Source organism: Mus pahari, chromosome 23, assembly GCF_900095145.1.
Source record: "Mus pahari chromosome 23, PAHARI_EIJ_v1.1, whole genome shotgun sequence".
Lineage (NCBI taxonomy): Eukaryota > Metazoa > Chordata > Mammalia > Rodentia > Muridae > Mus > Mus pahari.
In genome coordinates, this window is record NC_034612.1 from 4591288 (window position 1) to 4612759 (window position 21472).

Consider the following 21472-nt stretch of genomic DNA (forward strand, 5'->3'; position numbering starts at 1 on the left):
TGTGTGACCCTTGCACACTGTCGGCACCTGTGACTCTGTGGTGTGTAATGTGTGACCCTTGCACACTGTCGGCACCTGTGACTCTGTGGTGTCTCTGTGCTCTTGGCTAGGTGACCAGCAGGTGCCTGCCCGGCTGCACATGCGGGCTGAGGTTTGCTTTGTGCATGCTCATATGCATGTTCGTGTGTGTGTGTGTGTGTGTGTGTGTGTGCATGCACGCATGTGTGCCTATGTATGTGGGTGATGTTTCTCAGGAGCCAGCCGTCGTCGTTTGAGAGAGGGTCTTTCAGAAGTCTAGCTCTCCCGAGTAGACTTCCAAGGACCTGTAGGGACCCCTCACTTTCCACTTCCCGGGGACTAAGGCTACAAGCCTGGACTCTTGCCAGCTTTTTTAAATTAAAAAAAAGTTTGTAAAATCTATTTTTTTGTGTATGGGTGCTCTCCCTGCATGGATGTGTGTGTGCTTCAAGCATGCCTGGTGCCTTTGGAGGCCAGAATAGGGCGTTGAATCCTCTGGGACTGGAGAATGGACAGCTGTGAGCTGTCATGTAGGTACCGGGAATTGAACCTGGATCCTCTGGCAGGGCAGCCACAGTCAGCTCTCTTAACCATGGAGGCGTCTCTCAAGCCAGCCACAGGTTTTGATGTTTTATTTTATTTATGTGTGTGAGTGTGTGTGTGTGCTACATGTGCTGGTATCTGAGAGGTTAGGTGAGGTCCAGGTCACTTGGAGGAGGAGTTAGAAAGTCCGTGAGCTGTCTGATCTGGGTATGGGGACTGGAATCAGCTCATCCTCTGGAAGAGCAGTGTGAGCTCTTAACCGCCACTCAACCCTGGCTTACCCAGTGCAGCACCTGTGCGATCCACAAGATGCATATGTCATTTCACGTCAAAGTTCATTGTGTTATCTTGTGGCAGGAGAAGGAACCTGGCCTTGCTGAGCCCTGGGGCTTCTGAGCCGAGCTTCCCTGGGCCCCCGCCACCCACTGAAGGGCTGCATGTTGACCCGTTGTCCTCTTATAGCAAGAAGCCACAGAGAAGCGGGAGAACAAGCGGTTGGAGAACCAGTACGCAGCAGCCCGCCGGGAAGCCGAGGCGAGGATGAGAGTGGAGGAGGAGAGGAGGCAGCTGGAGGGGCGCCTGCAGGCCGAGGCACTGCGCCAGCAGATGGAGGAGCTGAAGCAGAAGGAGATGGAGGTGAGTGGGAGCCTTCCCGGCCCGACCCAGCCACTCTGCCACTGTTCGTACATACGTGAGAATGGGGGCATTTAAAAGGCCATTCTGAGAAGGTCACAGGGGTGTGTGTGTGTCTATGAACTGTGTGAACCGGATCCAGGCTGTGTCCTCCTTTCTCGCGTGTGCACCCCATTCATGGTTCTGCTGAGATGCTCCACAGTGTGCCTCGGACTTTGGAACATTAGGTCTAAGACACACTTGTCCGCTCAGATGACACACCTCGTCAGGGTTTCCCCAGTGGGACCTGGTCTAGCATCCAACACACAGCATTTCACTAGTAACAGGTGTGGGTCTCGGTGTGTAAGCCATGAGGGAGTTTGGTTCCGGGGGCTGTCTTTGAGGACACTGTGGTCTCTTGAGAGAGCCGAGTCTTCTGTTCAGACGGAGGGAGGACTCTCCTCTTTGGTCTCCTGTGTTCCCTCTCTCTGGCCCCGTTGTTTTAATAACTAGGAATGTGGTATCCACTCATTCTGAATGAAGAGACAGGGCCCAAGCAAGGACTTGCTCATCTCTGGCGTCACCATGGCTGCTGTGCTGGCCAAGGGAACTGAAGCTAAGTTAGCTAAGTGTGGGCCAGCACTGGAAGTCTCTCGGGCTGGGCCAGCCTTGTAGGAATGGCTTAGTTGAAGTGGAACTCAAGAGTCATATGAGGCGACCATGACATTCGGGGCCAGCCTGAGCTTACGTAGTACCTGCCAGACCTGGAGATGTGCAGGAGGGCCGTCTGATCGCCCCATCTCACCTGGTTTACCGTTGTAACCATAGGCAACCAAACTGAAGAAGGAACAAGAGAACCTGCTGACGCAGCGCTGGGAGCTGGAAAGGCTGGAGGAGGAAAGGAAGCAGATGGCGGCCCTCCGGCGCAAGACAGAGCTGGGGTGGGTCGGGGATGCCCAGGGCTCTCCCCAGAGGGCAGGTCTCTTGCCTTCTCAGGCTTCTGTGGGATCTCCTGAGAACCAAAACGGGTGTGGTCTGTAGGGTACCACTATTAATCGGCCATGCAAGACTGAAGCTGCCTGATTCTTGTCTTTAGGCGTTTCTTGAAACATCAGTACAACGCGCAGCTCAACAGGCGCACCCAGGAGATCCAGGAGGAGCTGGTGAGTGAGCTTTTCCCCATCCTCTGGGAATAGCATCACCAGTGCACAGGCAGGACCTGATGGGGGCAGAGCAGTGCTGGTGGGCGGTGCAGCAAGGGGAGCTTGCAGCGCGGGTCACTCTCACAACACTACCCATTCTGTCTGCGCCTGAGCTGCGGCTCCCTGCGACCATGGTGGACTGTGTTGCTTTGGGTTTTTGTTTGGTTGGTTGGTTTTGTTGTTGTTGTTGTTGTTTTAGTTATATGAGTACACTATAGCTGTCTTCAGACACACCAGAAGAGGGCATTGGATCCCATTACAGATGGTTGTGAGCCACCATGTGGTTGCTGGGAATTGAACTCAGGACCTTTGGAAGAGTCAGTGCTCTTAACTGCTGAGCCATCCCTCCAGTCCTGTTTGTGTGTATGTTTTCTGAGGCAGGGTCTCACAGTGTGCCCTTGGCTGGCTAGGAACATGCTATGTAGACCAGCCTGGCCTCAAACTCACAGAAATCCACGTGCCTCTGCCTCCCAAGTGCTGGGATTAAAGGCCTGTGCCACCACACCTGGCGTGTAGGCATTCATTTAAAAATAAGCAAATGGATGGAGGAAGGCTGGGGAATGGAGAGAGAGCTCAGTGGTTAAGGCCACTCGCTACTCTTGCAGAAGACCTGGCTTTGGGTCCTGTCTGCAGCCATGCCTGCTCCCGTGCAGATCCTCTTGGTCTTGTTTATCACACAGCCACAGCGGCAGTTCCTTCTGTGCTCCTTTCCCGGGGCCCTTTCAGCTGCGTTGCACACGACGGTTTTTATAGGGAAGAGCGCACTCTGGGTGGGCCTTGTAGCAGTGGCTGCTTGGTGTTCCTGTCACAAGCTGTGGTGGGCTGTGGGTGAGCACACCCATATTTCCTGACCGTCTGCCTCCTGTGGTCAGACTTGGGTGTGCTGTGACTGTTCTGCCCCACCCCAGAATCCTCCCCCCCCCCCCGCTTTTGTTGTAGTGTTGAGTGGTGTAGACATGGATAACAGGTCGCCCCCTGCCAGTGCACATTCGGTGATTTCTGGGTTTCCCTGTTTACTGTAAGGTTGTGGTGAGCAGTTTGTGCCTGTGTCTGTCCGAGTTCTGCTGGAACTTCTTAAGTGGGTTCCTGCCTCATAGTGTTAAGTGTGCGGTCATACATGTCCAGGGGTGGATGCCTGTGGTGGCACAGATGGCAGGAGGGGTCACTCCTTTTACTGGCAAACATCTGTGCCTGAAGCGGATGACATGGTCATCAGAAGCACTCTAGCCCCTTCCCTTCTGAGGATGTGTGTCAGGCCCTACATGGCTGGGTAGAAGGGGCTGTGTGGGAAGGCAGGCTCACCTCGCTGCTGCCCCAGGGCTCGGAGCAGCCGACCCATAGGCCCTGCCCCTTCACCCAGGAGGCCGATGGGCGGATACTGCAGGCCCTCCTGGAGAAGGAAGCCGAGCTGCAGCAGGTGCAACTGGCCAGGCGGGAGCAAGCCCGGGCCGACGCGGCCTGGATGAAGCAGGTCATCGAGAAGCAGCTGCAGCTGGAAAAAGCTCGGGAGGCAGAGCTGCAGCAGCTGCTGAGGTGAGAGACCCTGCTGGGCGGGAAGCTCCGTGAGGTGCCCTCGGGTCCCTGGCAGGCCACTTTTGTTCTGAGACATCTGTCCTTGTGACTCACTTAACCATCCCCGGGGGACATGTCTTTGCTAGTGGCTTGGGATAATGACCTAATGTTCTTCAAGGTGGAAGTTATTATGTGTGGTTCAGCATAACGACGTGTTCATGTCAAGTCTCAAAACAGCGTGAGGAGGGTGCTTGCAGGGTGCAAGTGTTTAATGCTGCTTAGCTCCGTAACAAGATCCTGGGTCTGGATCCGAACGCGCTCCTGAAGACAGTGCTGCCATGGTGCCTTGGCTGGTCTCTACCTCCCCAGTGATGATCTTAGTGCCCAGGGACTGGGACAGCTGGTCTGTGTGCCCAGCTTTGGTGCCTAAAAGTCCAACCCATAGATGGAAATAGCCAAATAACAGACACTAGACACGGATGTCCAGACACCATTATTGGGTCCTGACATTCAGCCAAGTGGTGGGTGTGTGGCTCATGGAGACCTGAGGGGGTTGCTGGCTGCCATGAGGTAAGCCACTAGTCATCCTGGGAGTGTGGTGACCAGGCTCAGGCGCAGGCCATAGCCTCCTCCTGTCTCTGGCTTCCCTTCTCATCAGCGCTAAATGATGACCTAAATACTAGAGATGGGTCCCTAAGTGTCATCATAGGAAAGCTGGTGTGGATGCTCTTGCCTGAAGATTGGTGGCTGCGTGTGCCCTCCCATCCATCTTGTCCCTTTTGTGTTTGTCCAGGGAGGAGGCCAAGGAGATGTGGGAGAAGAGAGAGGCCGAGTGGGCCCGAGAGCAGGTCGCGCGTGACAGACTGATGAGTGAGGTAATTCCAAAAAGTATGCGGGTGTTTCTCTCCCCACTGTGCATTTGATTGGGAGCATTCTCACCAGCACGTCATCAGTGGCAAAACCCACAGCTGCTGCGTAGCGTACTCTTCCACCCTCGAGTGGGTTCCCTAGGGTCAGCTGCTAGCAGTGGGGCAGCGTCTGTGAGGGCTGCAGGGAACGTAGCTGCCAAGTCCTTGTCACCGATGCGCTGAAAGCTATGCCAGCCAGAGTGGTCTGGAACGATCACGTCTGCGTGTGGCAATCGGTCCGTGGGTTGGTGGTATTTACTCTTGTATAACGCACCCCGTGGCTTTCCACCTTCCTCACTTCAGTGTCCCCCCGCCTGCCTGTAGCCATGTTATTGTCCCCTCCTTACAGGACAGGTGTTGGGCATGTCTGGTGGTTTCTTGGTTCCAGGGCTGGGGCCGGAATATCAGATTGCTCTGGGTCAGGGTTCAAGTCGCAAACAACAGCAGGTGTCTGCCTCTTGGAGCAGTGGAGGGGACGCCTGGCTGCATCCCCGCTACCCGTGTGGCTCGCCCCTGGTGGGCCGAGTCTTAGGTGTTTCTCTGAAGCTCCTCCCTCCCTGTGGAGAGGGCTCCCCAGCATTTTGCTGTCCTCCCGCGAGCACTGCTGTGTCCTGTGGGTTGGTGTCGTTCAGGGTTTCTTTTGGCTCACAGCTCTCAGGTGACAGTCTGGCACTGAGGGAAGCCAGGAACCGAAGCCGAGGCCATGGAGGAAGGCTGCTCACCGGCTCCTCATGGCTGGCTTAGCCTGCTTCCTCATACAACTCAGAGCTCCATGCCAAAGGGCAGTACCAGCCACGGAGGGCTGGGCCCTTCCCTGTCAATCACTGACCAAGAACATTCCCTGCAGGCCTGCCTCTCTCACTGAGCTTCCCCTTCCCAGATGACTCTAGTGTGTGGAGAGTTAGAAAAACAAACTAAACTGACCAGGGCAGTCGGCATGGATGCGAAAGAGCAGTAACCTGCACTGGGCCTGCAGCTCAGGCCTGCTCTCCGTGTGTTAGGGCGGACTAGGCTGGGTTGGTGTGGACGCGGCTGTGGCTGGGGTGAGGCTTGGGGCAGGTGTTTTGACTGAAAGGCAAACCTTGTCTCCCCCCCGGCCAGGTTCTGACCGGGAGGCAGCAGCAGATCCTGGAGAAGATTGAACAGAACCGGCGGGCGCAGGAGGAGACCCTAAAACACAGGGAGAAACTCATCCAGAGTCTCGAGGAGGGGAAGCAGTTAGCTCAGCGAGCTAAGGAGGAGAGCGAAGAGCTGAAATCGGCCAGGAAGCAGGAGCTGGAAGCCCAGGTGGGGCCCGAGGGCAAGGGCGGCCTCTCAGGACACTGTAGAATAGAGCTTGGCTGAGGTCCTTGAGTCCGGTCCATTGCTTGCTTTCATCCAAATCTCTGTTGCAGGCTTCATTCTGGTTTCCTAGTCTGTGGAACCAGACTAATGTCATTGTCCCCTTTTCTTCTTTCTGTGCTGTTCTCCAAACACATGCTGTATTCAGAGCTGTCACACGGTTCACAGCACCGTCCGTCCGTATGGCCTTTCCCAGTCCTCAGGCTCTTGTCCTGGCTGCTGGCACTTGCCATCTGTGTCCTTGCTTGAAGGAGGGCCGGGCCCTCTGGGCCTTGTCTCTGGTGACTCTGTTCTTGGTGTCCAGGTTGCGGAGCGCCAGGGCCTGGAATGGGAAGCAGCCCGGCAGGAGGAGGAGGAAGAGGAGGAGGCCAGGCAGACGGAAGAGCTCTCCAACGCTCTGCTGCAGCAGGAGGCGAAGACCATGGCGGAGGAGGGCTACCAACCCAAGGTGGGGACCTGCCAGGTGTCGAGCCACCATGGCACCATCCTGAACTCTTCTTGTCTCCTCTCTGTGTCTGTCTGTCCCGACTGGTTATAGCTTCTGTTCAAAGGCTGCCATTCCTTGACTGGACCTCAGAGGGTCCAAGGGTTCTGATCCAGTCCCCACGGCTTCAGCCTTACAAAGACCCAGAGGCTGACTGCCGATCAGGTCCCAACTGCCAGGGAAGCCAGGTGACCAAGAGATCTACACCTGTCTCCCCCTTTTCTTCTGTTCTTCGCCTTTTTCTGAGCATCTTTATGTGTGAGCCCTGGGCAGGGCACTGTGGAGCACGCAGGAGCAAAGGCTGCCATGTCTGTTGTGAGGGAGCCGCCGACCGCCTACTCTCTGGAGCCAGGGCCACCTGGCCCCTGGCATTCTGAGGGGTGCGTGCTGCAGAGAGCACTCGTTGCTTCCCTGTCAGAGAACCCGAGGCCTGGGTGGCCTAAGGCTAGAGTAGGTCTTCCATTTGCTGTAGAGCCTCAAAACCCTATAGACAGAGGGCTCCAAGCACAGGGGACAGCATGCATCAGTGTGTCAGGTTGCACACGCAAGTGGCTCAGGGCAGGTCATAAAGAGCCTTATTTATGGCTCAGAGTCAAGGCTCTCTGCGGTACGTGAACACCCACTTGTATGCTCCTAAAGGAAAGGGAGTCGGTTCCCAGTGTTCCAGACTGCTGACCTGATGGAATGCTATGCCTTCTCTCCTCAGCTTCACGGACACCTCAGAATTGCCTGGGACTGACGTTGAGCACAGAGAATCAAGCCGACTCGCTCCCGCTCCAGACGGTTGTACGGCGTTGGTGCTGGCCAGCGCTCAGGGTGCTGCTGGCTGGTTGAGTCATGCCTGTCAGGCACATCAGGGGCCATAGATGTCAGGATGCCACGGGTGTGTGGCGTCCCCTGAGAGCCCTTCCCTGCCGTCCTCGCCCCGACGGGCCTTACAGACTCACGGCTTCAGTGCTGCCAGAGGTCAGGGATGCTTTATAAGTAGATGTTAGAGTTAGTCTAAGAAAAAGTCATGTTCCCTGACAGGAGTACCATGACAGGAACACGTAGGTTCTTCTCGTCTCACCTGTAGCTGTCAGCTCAGGGAGGACCAGCCACAGGGAGGAGGGAGCCGTTTAGGTTTTCAAATTGCTGTTCAGAAGTTATACTACAGAAGGCTCATAGGTCTTGGTGCAGTTATTGCCAGTTATGAGCTGTGTAACCCCAAAGCCCACGTGTGTACTGTGGAAGAGCTGGCCGTCTGGAGAGACGGTGACAAAGGCGCCCTTGTTTGGAAGTTGTGAGGGCTACCCCTGGGGGCTGGGGGTTCTCAGTGTGGAGTACTTAACCTTCCACTTGTGTGGTCCTCTGCCCAGCCCCACACCACCAAGAAGAAAAGATTCCTGCAGAGCATTAGAGCCCAACACACACGTGCTGCCCAGAAGAGTCCTCAAGGTCGGCTAGCCTGATAAGGCAAAGGCTTGCCCAGGGACCTCCTGCGTCTGCAGAAGGCCTGTGTGCAGCCCATGGGAATTAAGTGCCCAGAGGAACATGTGGCCCTGGAGAAACGGCATGGGACTCTGAATCACAGATGAGTGTGTCCCCACTGTTAGATCCCAATCCACCTCTGCAAGGGGCCATGCGTCCTCGTGGCGACATCAGATTGTTAGGGCTCGTATCTTTCCGTAGCCTTCCTGGTGTTGGCTTTTGTCCCTGTATTCCAGATTCTGCCCACTCTAGCTGATTACATGCTGTTGTCCCTGGTTATAGGAACCCAGAGTTCGTCTGGGCTCTGAGAGCTGCATCACTTCCCTTCTGTCACGGAACCCGGTTCTCAGCCTGTTTCATTTCCTGCTGAGGTCTTTGGATGTGGCCCCCAGCTCTGTTTACACTACACACTTGTGAGCACTAGCCCTTGTCAAACGCTAACTGTGAAGTAAAGCTCTGTCTCAGCGTCACCTCAGGCGGTCACTGTTGCTTTCCATTGTGGGAGGCTGGTGGGGGCTGGTGGGCGCTGGGGAGGGGCTGGTGGGGGCTGGGGGGAGGATGGTGGGTGCTGGGGGGGCTGGGGGGCTGGTGGGCGCTGGATGTTACTGGCAGGTCATCATGTAGCACAGGACCCTGTTTGACTGAAAGTGGTCCAAGATCCTGAGTCCATCCCTCTTAACGATCATTCTGTATAGAGACGGGATGCAGCTATGGGCGTGGACTAATGGATGCTCTGTGTAGACAGTCTGTCCTCTAGGCTGCTCTCTTCAGTCTCCCTAGGGGAGCTGGGCCTTAGGAAGTCTCTGGCAGAAAGCAGACACTGCACTGAGCCACGGATGCACAGACAGCATGGCATGAGACAGACTAGTGCTGCAGGAAGTCAAGGCAGCCCTGTTCCTTTATGGACAGAAAGCTTTCCGGCCACCTGGTTTTTCAGAGCTTCCTGTTCATGAACTAAAGCAGTCGCTTTCAGGACTGCAATGCTCTCCATGTCCTGGCCTGGGGTCAGCCATGTGGAGGCTGACATCTCATCTTGATTTGAGGAAGGGGACCTTTATGGTCACCAGGACACAGTCACACGCTCTGTGAGCAGTAGCTACAGTGCCCTAATTTTCAGTCCACGCAGCTGACTGTTGAGACACAGGACCATTGTTTCTGTACTCACCTTTCTCTGGCTCCACCTTTCTCTATTGAAATTGGGCTTCCTAAAGCTCCTTGCATGACCCCAGATGGTCTGAGTCCCGGCGGTCGTGAGGCTCCGTGTGTGCCGCCCCACGGTGCTCGTCTTCAGATTAGCATGCAAGCCCGCAGCTCCTGTGTTCCTTTCCCCAAACGCCCAATGTTCTGTCTCCCTAGTCACCGTAGGCAGGGTGTGTGTAAGAGTCTTCCCGCCACCGTTCATGCCACCTGAGCTGTGACTCCCACGACCACACTGAGCACTTAGACCTAACTGGCCACATTACCTGCTTCTAGCTGCCAGCTCAGAGTTATTTCTGAACTTTTCTGGGCTGTGAATAGAAATTAGTTTCGCAAGATGGCTTAAGGGTTGAATGCATTTGTTGCAAAGCCTGATGACTTTAGTACTTGAGACTCATACGGTAGAAGGAGTACAAACACTTGTAAATAAGTACACGCCTGTGCACGTGCTTGTGCACACACGCATACACACACACAGCTGGTCTTTGCTACTTTGTGGATTCTTTTTCCCACCTTTATCCCTCACCCCCTATTCCTCCCCCACCACTAAGTAGGAAGGAAAGAAGAAGAGAGATCCCTGAATCTAATTTCTTTCGTTTCTTCTTTGGGCACAACTACTCACACACCACAACAACCTCCCTAAAAGACCACTGACCACCGACCACACCTCTCAGGGCCTCTAACATTTATCTACCCTCTGAAAAGCTCCCGGAATCCCAAACATCACACAATCGCAGAAACGATCTGCAGCTGGCGAAACCACCGCCTCTGCTAGAGCGCGAGGCAGATCAGTGAGCTGGGAAGACAGAAGCGGCCCCACACCCCACACCTGGGGGCAAAATGAAAGCACCTTCTTAGGATATTCTTGTGTTTTTTAAAGAAACCAGCATTCCAGAATTATCACTGTACACACAGGCCCACAGAGCCTACCTGCAGCGATGCTGGCTTCTCCCAGTCATCATGTCAGGAGTGCCCTCCCCGTGGAGCCTCAGTCCTGTGCCAGGCAATCATCAGGTGACTCCCATCACAACCCAGAATTCCGTCTGCTCTCTGTGTTCTCAGCTAAGTCGACGCCATCTGTCCTGACCCCGACCCAGAGTCCAAGTTTCTCCCGCCTCACCCGTATTGATGAAGGAGACGTGGACTTTCCCTTCACTCCATCTTTTCCTCAGGCTGTAGTCAGCCCCTTTACACACTCAAACCTTCAGCGACAGTCACTGGCCCGCAGTGGCCTCCCAGAAGCCACCCCGGAACACACCATCCTGTATCCTGCCCCAGGAAACAGCCTGGGGCCAAGTTACCTTGCAGGCCCTGGGAGCGCTCATTCACTAAGGTGCCCGCCCACCCACTCACTCAAACAGCAGACCAAACTCTAAGAGAGACAGGCCAAGCTCTAGAGAGGCAGGCCTGCCTTGGTAGGTTCAGAAGTTGCTCAAAGCAGCAATCCCAGAATCCCAAGTTTTAAGGAAACCAATCCGCACTGCAGTGATTTCTAACAGGATAAATGCTATTTTTCATTCTGGCTCGTGCCAGCCGGGCTGGTTAGTGTGGTTTACTGGGGGTGGCATCCAGTCAGGGCTTTGTACAGGCCTGGCAAGCACTCTATCTATTGAGCTGCTTCTCCATCCTCTTTTCTTTTTGCCCCACTTTGGGTATTTGCCTATAATCTTCCCCAGAGAAAGAACAGCCATAGCCTTTGAAATGAAAGAAAATAAAGTTTAAGAAACAAAAAGAGGGCTGCTGAGATGGCTTAGCATCTAATGGAGCTTGCTGCTGAGCCTGATTGCTGAGTTCAATCTCTGGTTCCTACATGTCACCCCTCCGTGTACAGACAGCTGGTTCTGTGTCAACTTGACACAAGCTGGAGTTAGCGGAGAAAAAAGGAGCCCGGGTTGAGAAAAGGCCTCCACGAGATCCTGCTGTAAGACATTTTCCCAATTAGTGACCAATAAGGGAGGGGTCCCCCATTGTGGGTGGAGCATCCCTGGGCTGGTGGTCCTGGGTTCTCTAAGAAAGCAGGCTGAGCAAGCCATAGAGAGCAAGCCATAGAGAGCAAGCCAGTGAGCAGCGCCCCTTCATGGCCTCTGCATCAGCTCCTGCCTCCAGGTTCCTGCCCTGTGTGAGTTCCTGTCCTGACTTCCTCCAGTGCTGGATTAGGATCTGGAAATGTGAGCCAAATAAATCTTTTCCCCTCCAACTTGCTTTTTGGTCATGATATTTCATTGAATGCAACAACAGAGACTCTCAGGACAGATAGGAAATAAAAAATGTAGTAAGTTTTTAAAAATCGATGGTAAAAGGCAAATGCTAGTGATAATTTACAAGTCCGAGCCAAACCCTAGCTCCTGTGGCATGCCCCTAGCAGGACAAACTCACCCTGTCCTGTCTGAGTGTCTCTTGTCAGGGTCAGGCCCCTGCCTCCAAGCACCAGGACAGGACCACATGGGACACAGAAAGCCATTCCGTGGGTGTACACGTGCCACAGTGCACTCGTGGGGGGTTAGAGGGTAACTCACAGAAGTTGATTTTCTCTACCAAGTGGGTTCTGGGGATCAAACTCAGGTTGTCAGGCTGCGAGGCAAGCGCCATTACTGGCTAAGGTATCTCATTGGTACTCCCAAGAAGTCACCCACCTCAAGAACAGAGCAGCGCCTGACACAACCCATAGCAGCTGGAATTACGATGCCTGACCGAGAGCTGAGGAAGTGCTGTGTGGTGGTGTGTGGACCTCACAGAGTCGGCCCGCAGCAGCGCAGTGCCTTCCGGCATGGTGTAGACCTGCAGTGGCAGCTCCATCAGGGTGAGTGTGGGGTAGGCTCAGCAGCCCTGCAGGCGTCTTGGGAACCTGGCCCAGGAAGCCCCTCTGGGTGTGAGCTGTGGCTCTGACCCGAGGGTTGTGGGCCTTTCCTCCTGGCAAGCTGGGCCACACAGGATGTATGTAACACTCCATCTTGCTCAGACTTCATTTGGAGAGGCCTAGGAATGGTCCTTTGTCCCCTCCCCCTTCCATCTTAAGTACCAAGTCCCTTCTCAAGACATGCTGCTGGTGGGGCTAAGGGTGGTCCCACTGTGGGCCTAATTTTATCACCCGACTGTCCATTGGGAATGAGGGCACACATGGGGGGGCCCGGCTTGGGCTGACCTAAAAATGACGGGGGTAAGCTCACTAGGTATACAGTGGGTATACAGGCGAAGCGCTGGGCGTGGTGGCATATGCTTGTAATTCCATCATTCAGGAAGCAGAGGCAGGGGGATGACGGCTCAAGGTGCTCCTGAGCTACATGAGACCCTGCCTCAAATACAAAACAAACAGGCTACAGAGGACATAGTGTCCCAAGGGACAGGAGACGTCAAACACCACGTCTCCTTATAGATACAGCCACATGGGAGCGTGCCCCCAACTGTTGCAGGAAGTACTTAATCTCAGGCTGAGGTTTCTACCCTTTGTTGTTTAGGTTCCTGGATGAAAGACACAAACAACCTTCATATTCACCATAAGCCTTAAACAGTATGAAAGTCAGGCTGTTGTCTACCCCGTCTATGCTGTTAGGATCTATTAATCTATTTCCTATTGACAACCCCCAAGTTATCACTATATTTTATCTGGGCTGCACACACTCTCTCTCTCTCTCTCTTTTGGTTTTTCGAGACAGGGTTTCTCTGTGTAGCCCTGGCTGTCCTGGAGCTCACTCTGTAGAGCAGGCTGGCCTCAAGCTCAGAAACTTGCCTGCCTCTGCCTCCCAAGTGCTGGGATTAAAGGCGTGCGCCACCACGCCCGGCTCTGGAACTCTCTTGTCTCTTGGACACCAGGTCTTGGGAGTCTGCACTTTAGCATTACAATAGACCAAACCTCAACCCCAGCCCACCTCGCCTGGAAATATCCACCAGCTAGAGGGTCACACGACCACACACTTAAAGAGAGGATTTATTGCATAACCGGTGGGCACAGATTCCAGAAGGATTTTACAGGCGGGGACAGTAACTTCAGAATGCTGACTGAGAAGCCACCAGAGGAGGAGGAGCGAGGGGGCTTAACACCAGGCATGCGATGCATCTTCTTTTCTCTGTGCAGCACTTTAACACCATGTATGCGATGCATCTTCTTTTCTCTGTGCAGCACTTTAACACCATGTATGCGATGCATCTTCTTTACTCTATGCAGCACTTTAACACCAGGCATGTGATGCATCTTCTTTTCTCTGTGCAGCACTTTAACACCATGTATGCGATGCATCTTCTTTTCTCTGTGCAGCACTTTGCTTTGTAAGAGCGTGGGTGATAGCCAGCTAGGAGAAGGAAGGAAAGGAAACTGCACTGCGAGCCCACGGAAGCCGTGGAGGATGAAAACACGCTGCTGTCAGGCTGTGTTCTGTGATGGAGGTCACTGCGGTCAGGGCAGAGTCCCCACAACACTGGACTTTTATCTTTGGCAAGTAGGGACCATGGTGCTGAGGCCACGGTGCCTTCTGGGAACGGAGCTCGGGGCAGGGCATGCTCCATTAATTGTGTCTTCATCCTCTCCGTCTTAGAAAGTGGGGTACACAGATGGGAAGGCAGAATCCCAGAGAGAGCAGCCCTATTGGATGCAGAGCTCGCTCCTGCAAGGTGATGAGATCCACATGCAAAAAAACCCAAAAATGGCCAGGGTGAGCTTGGAGACAAAATACATTTGCCTACAGGAACAGTATGCTCTAACCCCAGGTCTCAGGAGGGACTGTGTGGGGCCCCTCCTGTGGTCTCCTCAGGCCTCCACACAGGGCCTTCAGCCTGAGGAGGACATGGGACTGACTCTGGTTTTCTTGAGAGCGTCTGGAAACACTGTACTGGCCCCATGTTCCTTGATTTCTCAAGGACAGCGTTCTCCATGGCAGGTCTTTGTGACTTAACGGGATGACACTGCTCTGCCTCTAATGATTCTCTTCCCGGTAGCTTCCAACAGAGGCCTGCTCTCCCTGGGGGTGGTGGGAACCAGCTCAGGACTGGAACCAGCTCCAGGGAGCCTGCCAGAAGAGCAGTAGTCCTTGGAACCCGCAGAAAAGCTTGTCAAAGATGAGGCCTGAGCTCACACCGGCTGGCCCCTTTCTAAAAGGCCCTCCTGGACATCCCCCAGACAAGTGGCATTTAGTTAATGTGCCTATCGATGAGTGGGCAGGCCTCTGGAGCTCTGATCCTTTCCTCTGAGCTGTGAGCCTGACCTTGTCTCCAGGACACGTTGGCCATGCTGTAAGTGGGACTATGAGGCAGGCTCAGCACAGTGAGGTCACCTCACTTTGGTCGTTCTGTGGGAGACAAATGCTGCCTTCCAGGACTGGCGGATGGGTTCCCTCATGTGCAGTTTAGAGACCCCAGACGAGGCCGAGATGGGCAGTCTGTTCGGCGGGCATGTCTGGATGGACTGTCCGCAGTTCTGATTAGAAAAATGTCATGAAATAACTCAAAACTTCTGGTACCTTGAAAAGAAAAAGCACTGGCAGCCCCAGGCTACTTTTCTACAGCTGCATGAGGGGTATGAGTGGGAGAAGCTGCTGTCCTTACAGGCTGGGTGAGGTCCCCAGCCGCCCTCGGCTGTCTGTGCACCTGGCTGGCGACAGAGCAATTGCCTGCTTCCTCAGGTCAGGGCCTGAGCTCCACCTGGGCAGAAGCGATGCAGTGAGCTGCAATGGCCGGGCTCCAACACTCCGAACGACAAAGTGCCTTCCGCACAGCAAGCGCCAGTGCTGCCGTGGCCTGGGTGTCAACCTCTGCCCTTGGGGAGCTTTGGGAGAGCTGCTGCTAGCTAGGGCACACGGGGAACTCTTCTTGCAGCTCCACAGGATTTCTAACCGTGAAGTACCCGTGAGGGGATGTGTCTTACCTGGGAAGACATCCTTCCAGAGGAGCCGTGCAGAGGGTGTCGGCATCCTCCGCACGGCCTGGAGACTGACTCACGGTTCTGAGTGAACGGTCTGGTTTGGGGGAAGAAGCAGGCCCCCGACAGCGGGTGGCCAACCGGAAGCTGATGTAAAGGGTGGAGTCGTAACTTTTTTGGATATTATAGAGACTTCCATAATGGTAAAATCTTTATAGATAGAAAATCAAGATAGAAATATTAAATAAGACAACACTTAACATGATCCAAGAGATGCGCTCTCTCTAGGAAGTGGGAGACTCTGCTCTCCGTGCACACGGAGCGACCCCAAACTCCGAGACCCCACAGAACGGAAGGGAAGCGTCCCAACTGACTGCACGATGCCTGGAACGGATGCGGCTGCTGCTGCTGGGTTTTTGTTTTTTTTAAAATCCAACTTTCTTATCTCTTAAGAAAATGTTTTACTAAAAATATCAATTATAGTTTTAGGCATGGGTAGAGATTGTAAAGGGCACAGGAAAGTTGTAACAAACTCGGAACAATCACTTTTAAACACGCGGGGTCATGACCTAAGCACTTGGTGACAATCTGACAGGACAGAACTAAGTTGCAAACAGGCACAAATAAGGCAAGGGTTAAATTACAGTCAAAAATCTGTTAGAAAACATGCAAAAAATAATACTGAGTTTTTTTTTTTTAAAAAAGTCTGAAATCATCATGAAACGTTTTGTAAAAATCTGAAGAGTTCGTGTGTAGTCTGCAGGCGGGCGGACAGCGCCCGAGCTCAGCTGCTATTCTCTTTGGTGGTGATTGTGACCAGCTGTTTGGCGGCCTTGGCGATGTCATAGGCACACTGGATGACCTGCTGTGTGACCAGCTGCACATCCGTGGGTAAGCTCGAGTCTCCTGGGAGAGCCTTTCTGCACTCCGACTGGAGCCGGTAGGCACTGGACGTGAGTAGGCGGAGGGAAGTCCTCACCGTGTCAGACTTAGGTTTCTGAAATGGAAGTACAGCGGTTTGCTGGGGTCAGCAGGGTGGGGAGCCAGCAACATGGACTGAGCCTGCTCCCAAGAGCAGCCTGAGCTGCCCCAGAGAGTCTGATTGCTTTCAGCTGGGTATTTTATTGTTTTGTTTTTTTTTTTTTTTTTAAATCTAATATTTTCTCAAATCTGACTTTAAAGATTTATTTATTTATTATATGTAAGTACACTGTAGCTGTCCTCAGACACTCCGGAAGAGGGCGTCAGATCTTGTTAGGGATGGTTGTGAGCCACCATGTGGTTGCTGGGATTTGAACTCAGGACCTTTGGAAGAGCAGTCGGGTGCTCTTACCCACTGAGCCATCTCACCAGCCCTATTGGTTTGTTTTGAGACAGGGTTTCTCTGTGTAACCCTGGCTATCCTGGAACTTGCTCTGTAGATCAGGTTAGCCTCTTGCCTCAGCATCCCAAGGCATGCCCCATCACCACCCAGCTAGTTGGGCATTTTAAACATTATCAGCTTTGTAACTTGTGGCCTACGACGAGAAGAATCATTTAGGTGATATATCCTAAACTCCATTGCTTTGCCTTGCAGCGCCTGACTTAAATATCGATGCCTTATTAAACCGATGTTCATGCACAGTGAAAACATCTCAAAGCCCTGTGAGATGGCATACTTGGAAACAACGTGGTACAAGGACGTGAGAGGAAGGCTACGGGCTGAAGCTCTGCGGTGCTTGCCCGGTGCATGGGCTCTGGGCTCCTCCCTAGATGACACAGGGTCAGGAAGCAGCGCCGAGCAGCTCATTTGAAGATAAACAGGAAGAGACTTACTTTGGGGAACAGGGCTGCCATCTCCGTTACAGCAACGTGTATCCTCTCTGAGCAGGGAATATAGCTGTAAGATATGGGAGAGGCTGTGAAAACGCAGCTCGAACACTTCACAGGTAGAGTCCCTCAGAGGCTGGACAGGCTCCGCCTCTTCTTGGTTAATGAAGGGGCGGAGGCTGTGCCTGCCCTGTGTGCATGCTGGACGGCAGGCTCCCCATCCTGTCACAAACACACATTCACCCTGAGACGAACAGTCCCAGGCCTGAAATCTGCAGTCTGTGACTGCGGCAACAGAGGTGAGAGAGCCACGGCTTATTTACGCCTGGTGTCTGCCTTCCACCATCCCGCCGCTGGCCACTGAGTTCCATCAGACGATCTCAGCAGCAAGGAGGCGACCTCTCACCTCTGCCTCTCTCCGCGGGCATGGCGGCTGCGTGTGCTGAGAGGGCTTTGCGAGGACTCTCACCTTCAGCGCTGACAGCAGCAGATGGCTGACTCACTGCAGCCTACTGTGCAGGTCTGCAACCTGAGGACTGACTGTGTGCTCTAGCACACAAACCGACAGGCCCGAGGGCCAATTCCTAAGGCAACGCTGCCACCGAGCCATGGCTCCGTGTGCAGGACTGCCCACTGCCTAGGAGGGACATGGGCACAGGGAGAGCAAAGCCCTTCTGGGGGCACTTTGTGCAAGAAAACGCAGTCAAGGCTGAGGCAGGTTCGCCTGGCAAAGCTGTTTCTAACCGTCACAGACCCAAAGCCTCAAGCAACACTCTTTCCCTGGTTTTAAGATTAGAGAATTGACTTCTGATAAAATCCATTAAAAGCCATCTCTATAATTTTATATTACTCTGGCGTGCATGTGTGTGTGCGTGTGCGTGCATGTGTGTGTGCGTGTGCATGTATGTGTGTTGGTGAGAGGCTGCAGAAGCGATGAGGGGCAGTGTGTGTGTGTGTGTGTGTGTGTGTGTGTGTGTGTGTTGGTGAGAGGCTGCAGAAGCGATGAAGGGCAGTGAGGGAACTTTCTGGGCTCGGTTAGCTGGAACCCACCTCGGCATTCATGAGTGACAGACAGACTGTGTGACAACGAGGCAGAGGGTGAGGATGCCCCAGCTCAGCACACGTCCCGGGGGAGGTACAGAAGTCACACCATTAATAGACAGCAAGTTCTCTAGGCTGGCCGGCTCTAGCTTCAGGAGCATAAGCCGATGATTCTGACATCATCGCTTTCCCCTGGTCTTCAAAGCAAAGATCATAAAAGGTGCTGACAGGGTCTCTACATAGTCTTCCCAATTCAAAGCAAACGTCATATTACAATCTTTGAAGGCAGAAATGGCCGCAGGGCACCCATTTATATTTCTGACAGCACCAGAGAGTGATCCAGTGAAGTGCGGCTGGGCTGTTTCTAACTGTGTAAGGAGTCAAGCACGGAGCCCCGGTCAGACGGGAGCCCTCGAGGCGTGGCTCTTGTTTAAGACTTCGTTCCTGAGCTCAGGCTGTGCTGTGCATGCATGGTGGAGGCGGTGGGCACTCTGCTCTGTACAGGAAGGTACAGTCGCCTTATGCCATGTTACCATGCTCACTCTATGTGCACAGGGGTGCAGACAGCTCTGGGGTAGCTCTACTCAGGACAGCTCTGCAGACTTTGGCCCAGGGAATCTTGGGAGCAGCAGTGGCTAGAAGACTGACCTGCTTGCTAGTTGTGACATGGCTTCTCCCTGCCCCCCCCCCTGCAGTTTTGTTTCTAGATATAGTTACTTGAAGATTACTTTGTAACATGATGAAATCAGTAAAGGACCACACTAATATGGTGCTTGGGTTTCCGGGCACCCAACGGTGAGCACTGCAGTTGGGGCCCCCGCTGGCAGGCATGGGTACCCCCTCCCAGAGCTCAGCGGCAGCCCATACCTGTCATGCTTGTTCTCCTGGGCTGCTCGAAGGAGCTCCTGGATGTTTTTGGTGATCTGCTCGGTCTTCCGGATGACGTCTTCTGTGCTAGGGAGGGCAGGGCTGGGGACCGAGTGGGGCTCTGCTGTGTCTGTCACGGAGCCATCACCTTGCCAGAGCATGCTCCGCTGCCGTCCCTTCCGGGTTGACCTGCGGACAGGTAAGAGCTGCATGTCGACGGCATGACAAGCACGCATTGGCAGTTCCTGAGTCTGTGACTTGCACCTCTGGCTCTCAAGCAGGCTGTCTGTGGTCTGCTTTCTCCTCCTGTTCAGCAGGAAGCTCATGGGCTCTGCTTATCAACCGGCACCTACAGCCACACTAAGCGCTTTCCCCTTGTCCTGGGTGGGGGGGTTAGGGCTGCTGTGGACAGGGTGAAGGAAGCGGAGGGGAGAGCTGGTGGAGGGGCACAGCTACACACAGCCATCCCTGCAGGCGGTGCCTTGGGAGACCAAGGTGGACCGTGGCTCACGTCTGTGTGGCACAGCGGGTCCTGCATGTCAGCACAAGGGCAAACAGCCCGGAGGTGGCCGTATGAGCACAGAAGACAGAGTTTATGACCACAGACACAGGGCCAGGGGTGCTGAGGCCTGCCGTGTGTGCACCAGCAGCCCACTTCCCACTCCCTCTGCCGCACACACACATACCCAGTGTCGTCCGGCTCAGGGTCACAGGCAGTGTTGTCATAATCGCTCTCCGGGGTGCTGTTCTGCTTCTCCAGCCTGGAGGCCTAAAAGGAGAAGGGGCCCCGTGAGTGTTGAGCATCCCTCCGCCCGACAGGGTCTGTTATCTTCATACCCAGAGCTCATTTGGGACAGGAACCAGCCCTTTACTGGAAATCTAGTAAAGAGGAGTGAGTAGTAGGTCCAAAAAATGCCTTTTGACTTCTGCACCATGTCGTCTTAACTCACTAACGAGTCCTAAAGAGACCCCGGTGCAGCCCACGGTCTGACAGCCATGCACGCACACACATGTACTCCCGTGTCGTGCAGTCAGTAACAAACATACTTATCTGAACACACACTTCAGAGCTGGACTTAGCAGGCTCTAACTGCCTGCTTTCACAGCAGATGAGAACAGGACCAGGATGAGCTAGCTGCCCACCTTCAGGCACAGACTGTGGGAGGAGAGGACAGGAGCAGGAGGACCCTCTGCAGGGCCCTCCATGCCATCATATGCTTGGGAAGCCTGCTCGGCTGCTACTGCTAAAACCTGACCCGAGGGAGGGTTTTCATGAGCTCTCAGGGAAGCCAGCCCCCGTGCTGCTGCCTGTGAGCCCCCGTGCTGCTGCCCTGTGAGGCAAACGCATCAGCCCTGGAAGAGCCTTAGTTACAAACTACTCGTTTCCCCGTATATTTACCTCTGAAAATACAGAGATTAGGTCTAACTGTGGAGGTTACAATGGGCTGTATTGGGACTGGCAGCAGCACTAGAGGTGGGACCTGTCAGTGTGAGGGGGTGTGGCGCGGGTGGCATCCTCTGGAGGAGCCTGGTCTGGAGCGTGTGTGCTCATCTCACGGTGTGACAACCCCTCACCTGGACGGCAGCATAAGCCAATGAGAAATCTAAACTGATTACTGCTTAGCTATTTCCAGCTGTGTAGCCTGCACTTAAGCCATGTTTATTAAGGTACATGGCTAGGTGGCTTAACTGATGCCAGGAAAGGTGGCGAGGGTTGCGACTGTAAAGGCTTTGTGCTAAGTCACGTGAGGCGTGTAGCCTTATCCAGAAAATGGCCGCTAGAGGAAGTCGGTGGGGCAGTCTGCACGAGACCTGGGGTTCAGCCGGCTGAGGTGTGCCATCTTGAGACCTGCTATGCTTTGCCTGCTCCCCCACCCCCCTGCTGAGGCCCTCACAGTGCCCCCTGGTCTTCCTCTTTCCCACTCCGTGGACAACATTGAGCACTGAGGCTGGCTTCCTAAGATCCACCATGACCCTTTCCACCCACTGCACTTCACCCAGCAGTGGTAAGTGCTGGCTAGGGGCTTTATGAGGTTATCAAGCAAAGTTTGTAACTTCCTGCTCCGTGGCTAAGTCAGCGGGTAACTGACACTAGAGAGAGGGGACACTGCATTTGTGCAGGGGCAGAGACAGGGTGTGGTGGTCCTGAGCTCAGAACTCCGCCCCCCTGAGACCTTTCCTACCTGTAAAGGAATGTCTGACTAATGTTTACTTTAAAAGAAAAAATATTTCAAACATACATGCACACACACAAACTGAATTGTAATTATGTTGGACTGTTCATTGAAACTGCTCGAGTGGGGAGAGAAATCTAGAAGACAGTGATAACGCCCTCCATAGCTTACATTTTGGGTTTTGAGACAGTGTTGCTAATGTAGGCCAGGTTTGTCTTAAATTTGCAATCTGTTGCCTCCTGGAATCCTGTATCTCTCTAAGGGATGCTGCTGGTTCCCCTGACGTCCCGGGGACAGTTGGAGATTGAATACATTACCCAGAGTGATCAGAAGTGCCAGGGTCTGTGTGAGGATCTCAGAAGAGTGACACAGCTCCACTAACAGCGTTCAGGAAACGCCCCTCGAGTGCCGCGCACAGTCACTGACCGAGTAAGCCCCCCCCCCCC

General features: G+C 53.9%; 2 protein-coding genes across 13 annotated transcripts in view; one reads left to right on the forward strand and one right to left on the reverse strand.

Moving 5' to 3' along the window:
* Tchp (trichoplein keratin filament binding) overlaps window positions 1–8555 on the forward strand; it is a 14201-nt gene extending 5646 nt beyond the window's left edge. The window contains exons 6-13 of the mRNA XM_021186999.1: window positions 1024–1197; window positions 2002–2114; window positions 2270–2336; window positions 3736–3908; window positions 4681–4762; window positions 5897–6082; window positions 6441–6584; window positions 7327–8555. Coding sequence (XP_021042658.1) covers window positions 1024–1197; window positions 2002–2114; window positions 2270–2336; window positions 3736–3908; window positions 4681–4762; window positions 5897–6082; window positions 6441–6584; window positions 7327–7359 — 972 coding nt within the window. The 3' untranslated portion in view covers window positions 7360–8555. The remainder of the gene's footprint in view (window positions 1–1023; window positions 1198–2001; window positions 2115–2269; window positions 2337–3735; window positions 3909–4680; window positions 4763–5896; window positions 6083–6440; window positions 6585–7326) is intronic.
* A 4639-nt stretch (window positions 8556–13194) lies between these two features.
* Git2 (GIT ArfGAP 2) overlaps window positions 13195–21472 on the reverse strand; it is a 45101-nt gene continuing 36823 nt past the window's right edge. For all 12 annotated transcript variants that reach the window (XM_021222474.2, XM_029533539.1, XM_021222476.2 and 9 more), the window contains 4 exons: window positions 19539–19621; window positions 18853–19041; window positions 16951–17014; window positions 13195–16132 (listed from right to left, as the gene is read on the reverse strand). In XM_021222474.2, coding sequence (XP_021078133.1) covers window positions 15920–16132; window positions 16951–17014; window positions 18853–19041; window positions 19539–19621 — 549 coding nt within the window. In that variant the 3' untranslated portion in view covers window positions 13195–15919. The remainder of the gene's footprint in view (window positions 16133–16950; window positions 17015–18852; window positions 19042–19538; window positions 19622–21472) is intronic.